Genomic DNA, 13,180 nt, shown 5'->3' with positions numbered 1-13,180 from the left:
CCACGACTAAACAGCTTCACCGAAATCTTTTTCTCTCATTTATCACAGAAAATTAAATCATTGATATGGCAACAAAATTTCAATTTGGAAGTTATAAAACAATCAATTAATACGTTTTAATGATACCTTGCTCCCTAATTTTAATTACGAATTCATTCAATAACCTATGTATGTACGTTTCTGTATATATATAATATAATAAATATTTTTTTTCGGTTTTTTCTTGTATATTATATATATACGTATTTTGAGGGAGGTGTTCTTATTAATTAATATACCGTTTAATTGTATTGAATACAGTATTTCAGTCATTTTCTAATTACGGGAACAGCCGAATTTTTTTTTCTCGTTTGCTTTACATTGAAATTTTATATTGAAATTATTTTCTCATCTCTCGCACACTTTCACGAAGTCATTCGCGTTGGGGTTTCATTCGAGTTTTAGTGATTGAGGTGCAACTAATTGAGTTCAATTACGTTTTGAAGGAAGACAATTTTAAAAATCGGGTACGACGAACTTTCGCGAAAGCTGCGAGAATTCTTTTTTTAGTTTGAGATCATTTTCCATGGGGTGGTTTTTGTGAATGAGTGATGAAAATGACTAAAAAAAAAAAGAAAAATTAATTGAATGTGCAATGATGAGTGCTATGATGATGGGTCGAGACGATGCAACAGATGCAATGATATTTTGTTTTCAATTTACAGGTCAAACTGGTAGAATGGGTGGCGGGGTGGGTGATGATACTTATCTAAGTGGAGCGACACGAACCACTGGAAGAGGACAAAGGGACTCTGCTTATATCTCATCAATGTATCCCTTAAGGACTAGAGAATCACATGCCTTAACTAAACAGTGAAAACTGAAAATCTCCATATCTCAAGAATACCACAATATTTCTTATTTTTTGTCTCTTGCAAAACAAAAAATTTAATAATACGACCCTAAAAAGAAATATCTTTTTTTTAGACACGAACGTTAAGGGGACACTACTATGAGTTTTAAAAGTTGCGGGCTATTGGAATGAAGTTACTCCTACATTGAAGATCGATTATATATGTCTAAAAATGAAAAATTTGCGTGAAAAAATTGATTGTTTATTGTTCGTTTGCCCCGCAGACGCTTAAAATGTTAAAAAAAAAGTTCAGGGTCTCCAATTTTTGAGCTACAGGGTTTTTTTTTCAAAATTTTAGAAAAAATGTGTGCAATAACAATTACGAATTAGTTTTTTGAAATTCGACTCCTACACAGCTAATTCGTTTTTTTTTAATAAGAAATTGCACCATTCCTGTAAAATAGTCCAGAAAATATTTCTGAAAGAATGAAGAATATATTTTGAATATTTTAAGGATAGGAGAGGGTCGGGAAAAATGGGAAGTGTTCAAGTTTTTTCCAATTGTCAATATCTTCATTCATAAGTGAAGATATTGACAACTAGAGAAGATCACGAAACGTCCCATTTTGCCCGACTCTCCCTTTTTGTTGCCTATTTTACCGGAATGATGCAAATTTTTATATTAAACAAAACGAAATTAGCTGTGTAGGAGTCGAATTGCAAAAAACCAATTCATAACTGTTATTGTACACATTTTTTCCAAAATTTTGAAAAAAAATTGATGGCCCTGGACTATTTATAACATTTCAAACGTGTGTGGAGCAAAAACTGTTCGAAAAAAAAAAATTTCAGATTTCACTGAGAATGCAGCAAAATTCCAGAATTTTAAGCAGCATAAAGACGAGAATTTCTTTATTTATTTTGATTTCCAATCTAATATGAATATTCAGTACCAAATTACTTTGAATTTTCAATGAAATCTGAAATTTCATGATTTTCTCCCCCTAAATCTCATACGGTGTCACTGTCCTGAAAATTCAAGAATATATTTACCGGAATTTTCTAGTTTTCTATTTATTTTCAAAGAAAAATGGAACTGAAAGTTACAGTTCTCTTTGATTTTCTCAAGAAATTCTTAATTTTGAATGACGAAATTCCTGAAAATTTCAGTGGTAATTAAATTCGATGAAAATTTTCAAAAAAGGTACCGGAAATTTCAGAAAAAAATTTCTAACAGTTAACGAATAATAAACAGTTAATTTCTTTGCACTAATTATTCGTTTTTAGACATAATTGACCTTCAATGCATGATAAATCTCACTCCAACCGCCCGCGACGTTTAACACTCATAGTAGTCTCACCTTAATCCAATCGTAAATGTAAATATTTCATAATATCATGAAATATATTTAAAATAGCTTTGGAACGTAATTTCATCACCAATTCCTTGGATTATTCGACTCGGTACTCAGCCAGCGTCGACCGAGGCTCAATTCTCAACAATTCAATATCATCGAAGCGGATCAGAACGAAACGGGAACAAAGACTTCGATGATTAAAAATCTAGGCACACGTTTTTTTCCAGGAAGAAATGAACGATGATTCTACCTTAATTGTATTCTTTACTTCACAATTTTTTTGGTACTTTGACTAGACACTGAGAAAGTACTCAGTGCTTATGTGTTTTTTTTTCGTAATAACGCGGGTAAAAATGAAGATTTTAATATCCTATATTGAGCAAATTTATCATCCATTTACTTTGTTCAATGATAGTCGAACGTAATCGCTCTTGTAACTGAAAAATATTGAATAATTACTTTACCCGTTTGTAATAAGTCGACTGTTGTTAAGTAAAATCGCAATTCACGATCGACAATAACTCCATCGATTAATTAAATATTTTGCGGCGTCTGCGATGATTGTCAATCCTCGTGAACTCAATGTCAGTACTATTGAATTTTTCACAATAATAGTATTAACAAAAATATTATTAATAAAAACATATTATTAAATATTATTTTTGGTAATAATACTCATACTTATTATCTAATTCCCTCTGATTAATTCAAACTTCCTTCGTCATTCCTCTATATGCAATCTAAATTCCATTCGAACTTGCTTAATGCTATTGAATACTTCCTCGGGGTCTCTACCTACAAAAAAGCCTACTCCTACAAATATCATGTACCTGCAATCTACATTTATTTCAAATCCCTACATTATTCCGTGAAAGCATCGCTCAATGTTTATCTTTTTTGAATCTTCAACGCTTAAAACATTAAAACAAACTTACGAAAAAGAATTGTCTCGTCCGAACTCCGGTATTAAACACTCAATTTATCCTAAGTCAATAATTCTTTATTTTTTAATTCTCTATCCAATGTTTTCGGATTTTTGATCATAATGAGTATTATCGAGTTCATTAACCCAACACTTGAGCATTCCTCACGAATTTTATTATTGCCAAAACAATTCCTCAATCCATTTTAAAGCCTATCGTTAAAATTCTCTGCAGCTATTGACGTTTGATCTCTCGTTGTCTGACGTCTCAATTCACCTTGATAAGTATTGACTTTTTCATATCATTCTTACAATTATCTAACGCATGTCATCCTCGGTGTTACGTCGACGAGGAGGTAAATGAGGAGGTATATCAGCGTCATCATCGATATCTATGCTCATCCCTGGGAGTAACGGTGGAGGAATATTAGCAACATCAAAGCTGGAATCAGTGCTGGAGACAATCTGTCTGTCTTTGATTTCGAGATCAACAGAGACTCGATGTCTTCTCTTGGCATTCTGCTGTCTCTTTCTCCTGAAGGCCCTCTGTCCCCTGTCCGGAGTGTGCGCTGGACTATCCATACTGGAAGACGTGTCTCCCTCACTCTGAGGACTTCTGCAAGTATACGGAATGGTCTTCGTTCTTATCTGCGCACGAATTGGCATGGGAGGACTGGAGGTCGTCGATTCTCCACTGAGACTCGTCGTGGAGTAATAAGGAGTAGACTTGGCACGAATTGGTACGATAACAGGCCTTTGAGTGGATCTGGTACCAGCTCGTTGATCACCAGGCTCTGAGTACCCTCGATCAAACTTATGGGCACCTTTCACCTGTCTGTCGTCCCCCAGAGATTGTCTAGGCTCCTCGAAACTCCATTCATCATCCCCTGATCTCGATCTCGATGCCAAGTCTGCAAATCTCTCGTGCATGTCTTCAGAGCTGTCTCCAGGGCTCACTTTCATCCTGACATTGTCCCCACTGGAGTACTTCATCGCAGGAACGTTGTCGTAGAGACGTTCCTCTTCGTCTTCCTCTGGTATCGACCCGGGAATGCTCGGTAAAGCCCCGAACTCGAGATCTTCATCGATCTCCTCATCATAATCACTTTGGAATTTAATCTGAGGGGGAGAAATATCGGTGTACCCTCCCGCAGTGCCTTGATCATCATCGAAACGTCTCCGATGCTCGTCGAACTGACTTTCCACGAACTTCCTGGCCTCATCGAATTCGTCAGGATCATCAGTTATTTTTGGCGGATACTCCGTGGGTAAATCGTCCTCATATCCACACGCACCCTCTGCATCGCGGAGGTCCTGCCTTGAGGAGGAAGGACTCGTGTGTTGGCACTTTGAGTTTGGCCTCATGCTAGTAACACTCTTGTCGGAAGTCGTTGTATCACTCTGACTCTTCTCTGTCGCCATCGCTGTGTAATACTGTTGAGGGATCACTGTAGTACTGCCCGACCAGTCCGATATAGAAGCTCCAAGCTCGGCTAAAGAGTTGTCGTCCGACTTTGTTCCGGAGTATTGACAGAATTGACGAACTGTATTATTCGAACTCGACCATTCTGACATTGAGAGACCCATTGAGGTGTCCTCACTGTGGGAAGAACCAGTTATGTACGAGTTACTCTTTGGTTTAACAGCAATTTTCACTGTACCATCGACAGTTGTTGCTGAGGTAGAGCTCTGACCGTCTTCTAGAAACGTCGAATGGAGATCATCGTGTAGCGTACGATTCTCATCACTGGAATCACTGTCCGCTGCTCTGGGAGTTTCGCTGCTATCAGTTACCGTTACTTTCACAGCCTCTTCGGGTTTGATTTCCATGTAGAAGGTCTCTACGTGACTGCAGACTGTAGGATCAAATAATGGAGAACTAGGAGGCGACGGCCAGTCTTCGGACGTTTGAGGATGTAATCTTGATCTTCGAGCCTTGGGGGACTTGTCTTCCTGATCCGGTACATCGATGGGAATATCTGGAAGTTCTGAAGATGTTCTCCTGTCATCGGAGACTGAAGGTAGAGCAGCGCCTGACGGCGGATCAGATGAAAGAGATGGTTGATGATCACTGGAGATCAGTGACTCGTCGTCTAGGCTTGGAGATCTGGAAGACGGTTTAAACGAGTCCTCAAGATCGCTTTTATCCTGCTCCGACGTTGTAGATCTTTCTGAGATTCTTGAAAGAGTTCTCGAGAGGGCAAATGCTCCGTAGTTCGCCATTACTTCAGGATTGATCGGATAAGGGAGTGCTCCAGCATAATCTGCAAGGTCTTCTCGGTAACTGTCGTCATTGGGACCATTGCTGTCTTCCGAATGTGATTGATGGTGATTATCGTCCGGCGGTATCCACCCAGCATCTTCCAGACTAGAACTTCCCGAGCTTTCCAAAGGAAAAGGTTTCCAGGTAGAACTTAATTCCATCTTGATTGGGGGATGAGAGCAACTACTGCTTTCTTCCTCTACAGAGCCTTCCTTCCTGGCCTCTCTCATTGCTGCAATCTCTCTACGATCGAAAATAGGTTGAATTTGTCCTATTCCCAGAGGTCGGGCTATCGAACACGAGCTAGAGTCTGGATCTTCTCGATCTGGAGTATAAGTGTTCGTCTCTTCGCTACGAGAGCGTTCAGTGCTTAATCGAGATTTCTTGTCGAGCGAAAGCCTATTGGAGTCTTCATAGTCCTTGTCTTTGGGTGGCTCGTCCTCAGGAAGCTCTTCTGCCCCCTCCATATCTTCCTTTCGCATTTCCAAGTACTCAGGAGTCAATTCTACCTCAACAAGGGTCTTTTCATCCATCTTATCTGCATAATCCGGAGAGGAGACATCACTGTCTGGACCCTGCATTTGCATCTGAGCGTCGAGAGCGTCTAAAGTGTCTTCACTCGTGTCTCCAGAGTCCAATCGAGGCTTCTCTGTTTGTTTTGCTTGGAAAATCGCATGGTCCAGAATCTCATTTTGATCGTCACTAAGTGGTCCATCGGCGTCGGAGCATTCTTCTATAGAAATTTGAATTGGAGATTTCACCATGTCGGGAGGGTCTTCACCGTCAAAGTAATCTACGGGGATTTCAGTTTTACCCTCGACAATGCTCACCGTCACGTTGGGTACGTCATCGCGGTCGATTGAGCCTCTGGGAGTTGCCTCGTCTGTTGTTATGGATAATGATGATCCTATTGTTTTCATTTTTCGTGATGGATCCTTTTTGTCACACTCGGAACTATCAGTTCCACTCGAGCTCTCCCCTTTTTTCGTTTCTGATTTTTTAATCTCAGGGACCGAAGGACTTTTTGCGCCGGGAAGCTCGGGAATCAGGTCAGGCTCTGCTGAGGATTCCACAGAACTCTGATCGATAAATTTGGTTGCGCGTTGTGTCTTTGGAGCTTCAGAAATTTCTTTAGAAGGTCTTCTCATCGTTTGCTGACCTTCTTGCTCGTAAGGAATTAAATCAGGACATGCTGTTATTCCCTGGATTTCGTCGGAAGGAGATTCCAAATATTGGGTGGAAGGTTCAGTCATGGATAACGAGTCTGTGGGCACTGGATCGGTGCTCTCAGATCGATGGTTTGGAGACACCTCAACTGGTGGTGGTTTTGTCTCCTCCTTTTTTAGGATTACGTCAGGAATGACGTCTTCTATTTCTTCAACTGTATCATCTTTGCTGGAGAATGCATTTGCAGGCGGAAGTTTGTGAAGAGCTACTACCGGAGCGTCCAAAGACTTCGCTCGTCTTTGAGAGGTTGGAGATTGTGTCGCTCCTTGGCGCTGTAGAGCACCAATGCCACTACCTTCCGATAGACCCAAACGAGCAAAGAGCATCGGGGAATCCCCTGGTTTTCTTGCATTTGTTGGGGACACAATTGGCTTCTGAAATTTATCGAATTTCTCTTCTGCCTTTGATTCTATTTTTTCCTTTGATTCAACTTTTGATTCCTGTTTCTCCTCAACCTTCTCTGGCTTGTGATCAATCTTTGTCTCCTTTTGCTCCTTTGGCTTCTCTTCTAACGGTTTCACATCTGAGTTCTGAGTTTCTAGCTCTTCTGCTTCTTTAGCCATCACTTCTTCAATTGATTCTTCGATGAATGCTGGTTCTTTAGGCTCAACAGGCGATCGCGTTGCTGGAGATCGAGAGGGAGACCTTCTGTGCGGAGAGATTTTTCCATCCATCGACTTTCCTTTGGTCATTTTCTTCGGTGATACTTTTTCGCCTGTCTCTCTCTCTGTACTCCCAAGGCTCTTAGATATTCCTAAGGACTTTGGCCGCTGTTTATCTGGCTTCAGAGCTCCAAGATTTTTGATTATTTCCTCGTCGACGGAGGCTGATTTAGCACGTGGTTTTTTTGGCTCTTCATCTTTCGATGTAGAGAACGAACGATCAGATAATCGCGTTATTGATTTTGATCTTCCCTTCTGCACAATGCTAATCTCAGGCTCAACATCTGTGGAGTCGATGATTATAATTTCTTGAGGCATCTCTCCCAATTTCAATTTTGATTTATCAATCTTTGAACTCGCCGGAGATAATTTAGCTTCCTTAGATAAGCTCTTCTTGAGAGGTGGTTTATCACCCTCCAGGGACTTTGATTGTTTTTTGAAGTCCTTTTTCGGTTCAGATTTTGCCTTCTTGATCTTTTTCGGTGACACATCTTGAATGAAATGCTTATTTTCAAATTCAGGTGATAAAAGAGTGTCTATTGGCGCTTTTTCTTCGGCGAGTGATAAGGACTTTGATCTCAACGGTTCGGCGTGAGGTCTGAGCATGAATGGATTGAAGTCTGGTACTTTTAAACTGTCAAGTTCAAATGCTGGTTTGACAGGTACTTCGTCCAGTGGCAAATCAGCCACTGGATCCACGAAATCATCGTGTCCTGTGTCGATTATCTTTGGCCTCGGAACTTTTGTCGACGAGTTCTTGTTGAATTCTGAAAATCTGGACTCTATTCGATCTAAGATGCGTTTCGTTTTCTCTGGAATACTGGGTTTCTCGAAGGTTTTCGATTTTTCAGCCTTTTTCTGCGGAGAAGTGCCCGGTTTGGGAGAGGGTGATTTGGCCTCCCGTTTACTTTCAGATTTGCGTTCAGGCTTATCCTCAGATTCAAAATTAACAGTTTCCGACTTCGAGGCCAAATGATCCTTCGATGAAACTGGAGGTTTCGCAGGAAGAGGAGGCTTGGTAGCACCTTTCATCGGAATTTCTGGGAGAGGAATTTTCTCGATGCTGTCCTGTTTCTCTAGCGAATCATCTGGGACCTTGAGCTGCTGTTTTTCAGTACTCTGCTGACGTCTTTGTTGTTCTTGTTTCATTTCCTCAACAACGACGTCTGCAAAATTGAGAGACATCTTCGATGGAGATCTCTCAGAGCCAGAGTGACTTGGGCTGACTTCACAAGACCTTCTTTTCTCAATAACAGACACTATTGTTACATTTGAATCACTTGGCGATTTTTTAGGTGATCGTTTCTCTATTACGGAGATGATCGTAACATTTGGGTCGGTGGGGGAGAGTTTACTGTACTTCTTATCGATACTGGACCTCGATTCCCCTCTGATTTTGTCTAATGAAGGGGACTTGGTGGGTGTTCTCAACGGAGACTTGAGAATGCCCGGAGGAGGGCTCTTCTCAGAAGGTATATGGATTATCTTGGGTTCTGTGGGAGAGAGTTTGGGACTCAGCATCTTGGGAGACTTGGCTTTATCAGGACTGATTAGAATGCTCTTGGGTCTATCTGTCGAGAGTTTGCTGACGGAAATCGATGTGGGAGTCGGTGGCAGTTTAGTCAAATCTAGAAGGGAAACATCAGTGACTTGTTTAATAGGTAATTTCGGAAGTTCAGCAGCTTTGGGCATCTTTGAATTCTTTCCACTGTCAGATTCTGACTTCTCATCCGACGCAGTTCCATTCATCACATGTCGTTTGTGCAAAGTATACGGAATATCGGCATTGGGTTTCTTCGGAGCACCATCAACAAAAGCATCCTCGTCGCCGGAATCAGCTGGGGTGAGGTCGATGGATTTTTGATGCATGAGAATGTGGCGTTTACTGTTAGATCCAATCCGCTGTCTTCCGGGATTTGGATCGCTCTTTGTGCGTTCAACTGGAATGTGTCCGGCTAATGCGCTATCATCGAAACCCAAAATCACTCCGCCAACTACTTTAGGATCGTACTCAGAAAATCCTGCTTTCGGTTTGACACTCTCCCACTCATTAGGAACACCAATTATGGTTTCTGTTCTGGACTCCATGAATACTTTGATCTGCTTCTCCCGGTCTCGTCTCTCTTCCTCTTTTCTGGCGCGTTCTAAGCTTCGCCAGTCGTCCCTCTCCCTCGGTGATTCATCATCACCTTTCTTTTTACTATTTTTCCGAGACTGCTCGACTTTCTCCGAGCTTTTCATTTCCACAAACGATCGGGGCAACCCATCGGAACTCCTTCGCTCTCGTGAATCCATACGGTCCAGGCTCTTTCTATCTCTAGAATCTTGTTTAACGTAACTTTTCCGCTCACTCCCTTGTCTCTCAATTCTCCTATCGTGAGGTTTTTCCGTAGAGTCATATCTCTCCATTACATTTCGATCTAATAATCCTAATCTCTCAATTGTTCGAGGATCAAAGTCAAAAGTCGGCCTATCTCTTGAATCCAGCCGTTCGTAACTCTTGCCTCGAGGTTCTCTCGGGCTGTGACGATCAAATGGACTTCTGTTCCCCGAGTCAAATCGTTCTAAAGTGTGCCTATCATACTCATAAGCTTTCGGGCTTTTCCTGGACTCCCGTGAATCCAATCGCTCAATGCTGCGTTCTCGTCGCTCACGAGAGTCGGAGTGACGGAATGGGCCCTTCTCCTTGGGACTTCTGTCAAGAGTCTCCAAACTTTTACGCATCTCTCGAGAGTCTAAGCGCTCCGTGCTTGTAACTCTCGACTCGCGGTAATCCCTCCGTCCATTTTTCCCTCTGTCGAGCCTCTCGTAGCTCCTCTCACGTGAATCCAACCGTTCAATGCTCCTCCTTAATTCTCTACTGTCATTCCTCTCCATTCGTATCTGCGCTTCGCGGAAATCTAAACGCTCCATGCTTCGTCGTTCACGTGAATCCATTCGACCCATTGATCTCTTTTCCCTCGAGTCACTTTTCTCTAATCTACGAATTTCCCGGAAATTTTCACGCTCAATTCGTTTGCGCTCTTCACGCTCGAAACTCTTTCGCTCTTTCATCGCAATTTTATCGATTTTCTTATCACGATGATTACGACCTAGACTACCGGTTTCGACGTAAGGCCTGTGGATAACATGATCCTCGAGACTGGCTATACTACGTGCGCGCGTAGTTTTTTCGCGTGCTTTATCTAGAATAGTGCGATTGGTTTCTACTGGACTCAAGTCATCATCAATTCGCGACTTAGGACGCATTATACCCTCGTCCCTCAGGACTTCCGAGTCAACGTGAGTTATTTTATACTTTGGCTTTAAATTTTTGAGTTCATTCATAACAGTTAACTTCTGCTTTTGAACTTGCAGAACAATAGGATCCTTTCGCGCGGAATCCTGATGTGGTAACGGGGGCTTAGAAGACTGATCAATCAAATTTATTTGCCGTGGCTCGTACTTACGCTCTATCTGAGTACTTGTGCGCTGAATTCTGGTCTCGGTTACAAGTAAATTACTAGCCTCAGTTTTAGACGCTGCTGAGCACCGATCGGTCGACTTAATCTTGGCATTTTTAATGTCAGCGAGCACGGATTTGAATAATTGTTTGTCAGTGGATTTAATTGATCTGTGCTTGACAAACGAGTCTGTCTCCGAGTCCATTTGAAACATCTCCTGTTCAATTCCTTCATCACTATTATCAGAGACTGCCTCATCTCGTGGACTGGAGTAAGACTCGGGATATTCAAATTCGTGCTCACGCTCGAGTAGTTCGTACGAATCGTGGGATAAATCGTCGTGCGATAGATCAGCACCAGGACCGGACTCCTCGTGGCCCGATTCAGTGGATAATGATGATGTGCCTGGATATGAACTACTGTAAACACGCTCTGGTACAGAGTCATGATCTAATGATGGTAATTTTGAACTTGCCGCGCTGTATGAACGATTAGTCTCGTCATAACGTGTTATCGGATTGTCAAGTTCACCCTGTGAGGGCAATTGTATTGTATCAAGGCCACCCTCGGGCTTTTCGTCAGTTTTACGCGCACGTCCAGAGTCCTCGAAACTCGATGCATATAACTCACGACAACTCGAGGAACGTTGCCAGGGATAGAGGGGCTGGGGTCTCGGTGGTGGAAATTCAGGGGGACTGCTGTTAGAGGGGCTGATACGACCTGTTGACGATGTTATCCGTTGTTGCTGCTGATGTGCACCCATAGTATGACGATGTGATTGTGCCTGATTGGGGGTAGCTGGTGAATGGACGTCTATAGAGGTGAGCGTCCGATAAGACATAGCTGTGTCGTCTCGACGGTGACTCGTCCCGCCCATCGAGACACTCGTCACAGTCGTCGGAGAATCCAGTGTCATCGAACCGCATGACAGAGACAGTGCCGGGGTTCCCAGTGCTGTTTATTTGAAAAAAAAAGAACAAGAAAAAATGAATAATTGATTTTGGGCTGATCACTGGGTCACATTTCAAAGAGTGTTTATGTTAGTAACTATGTGTGTTTCAATGGCAGTCAAAAGCGGTTGAGAATGTTGTGGCCTTCTGTCATTTTTTTTCTTTCGCCACTGCAATATTTTTAACTACTGGTTGCAAACATTTAACTCCAATCACAACATTTCCAGGGGATTACAAACGCCGGTGCTCATTCTGCCGACTTTTGATTGTCAGTAGTGTTTCAATTGTTAATTCCCTCGGTTTGTGTCTAAAGTTGAATAGGCAGCTCAATTTATTTTTGTATCAAAGCACTCCTACGTTTAACTCTATTTATCACCTAAGCGCTACGTCTACAGTAGGACAGTTTATTTACAATTACTCTCAAATGTAAATAAAAATATAACACAAAAAGACAGGAACTAAAATTCTGTACGGATATTGGAAAATCAAGAAATGATACAGTAAAGCGTCTTCTTTTTCGTTTCTTCAACTTTCGTTTCTCAATGAACAAAAAAAAAAAACTTTATTCTCTTTTTTTTTCTTTTTGTGTGGTGGTGTTCGGTCGTGGTACATACCAGGGTCGCCAAGAGGCAGGAGGGGGTGGGCAGAGATGCTGGAGCTGCCCATAAGCGAGCTGCTTGGGGTGGCGCCACGATAACCTCCCCCCTCCGAGCCCTGCAATGCCCTACCACCGCTAGTCTGCCGGAACGAATTGGACCTGCGAGCAAGAGAGAGTCAAGTTCAGCATCAGACCTGTGCCACCGCCAGAATGACAGGCTTTGTTTCGTTTTCTATATATATATAAATTTTCCCTCCAATTGTTAGATTTTTTTTTATCCTCGTCTTATAATTATGCCCCCTCTGTTTTTTTTCCATCTTTACAGGTCTCCGACAGTCGAGATCTGACAGTTCTCTCTTTTTGTTTCTTTTTTTTTTCACTTCCTTGTTCTTTTTCTAGTGACACTAGAGACCTCGAGGAGGTCGTAGCCTTCTTTATTCTGTTGAAATTATGAAACTGAGACTTAATGAGGAAAGAAACGTTAAATACTGACATAACACTGAAGAGATATTTCAGTAATTTTAATTTCGTTGTATCTAATAGGACAATTGAACAAAAGAAGCATTATTCTCTCTATTCCCAACTGTCATATTGGACTTTAATTTCAAATGTTTTTTATTCGCTCGGTGGTTACTAGACTATGAATTGAACAGAAAAACTATGGACAATATCCCTTTGGTTATCAGAAACGTTTGTTCTTCAGGAAGACACAGTTCGGAGAACTTTTGCATGCTCATATGGAAAAAGAGTGTGTAAACCTCCAATATTGTGCGATAAGAATTGATGATTTAAAAATAAGTGGAGACAATAACATTCGATCAAGTAGGACGCGGTGCCGATTTATAAATACCAATATTACCGCTAATTCGTATTTACAGGGATTGATTAATTGATGAATAAATTGAGTTACGGGTTTTACTGTGTG

General features: G+C 41.6%; 1 protein-coding gene across 4 annotated transcripts in view; it reads right to left on the bottom strand.

Moving 5' to 3' along the window:
• The window catches only part of LOC107047826 (FERM, ARHGEF and pleckstrin domain-containing protein 1), a 55,632-nt gene that overhangs the window by 27,581 nt on the left and 14,871 nt on the right, over window positions 1-13,180 (bottom strand). For all 4 annotated transcript variants that reach the window (XM_015270677.2, XM_015270675.1, XM_015270674.1 and 1 more), the window contains exons 10-11: window positions 12,272-12,414; window positions 11,428-11,661 (exon numbers count right to left, since the gene is read on the bottom strand). In XM_015270677.2, coding sequence (XP_015126163.1) covers window positions 11,428-11,661; window positions 12,272-12,414 — 377 coding nt within the window. The remainder of the gene's footprint in view (window positions 1-11,427; window positions 11,662-12,271; window positions 12,415-13,180) is intronic.

This window comes from Diachasma alloeum, unplaced genomic scaffold (genome assembly GCF_001412515.2).
Source record: "Diachasma alloeum isolate Michigan unplaced genomic scaffold, Dall2.0 Dall_scaffold_78908, whole genome shotgun sequence".
In the NCBI taxonomy this organism is placed as follows: domain Eukaryota; kingdom Metazoa; phylum Arthropoda; class Insecta; order Hymenoptera; family Braconidae; genus Diachasma; species Diachasma alloeum.
This window is presented reverse-complemented; position numbering and strand designations above follow the sequence as displayed.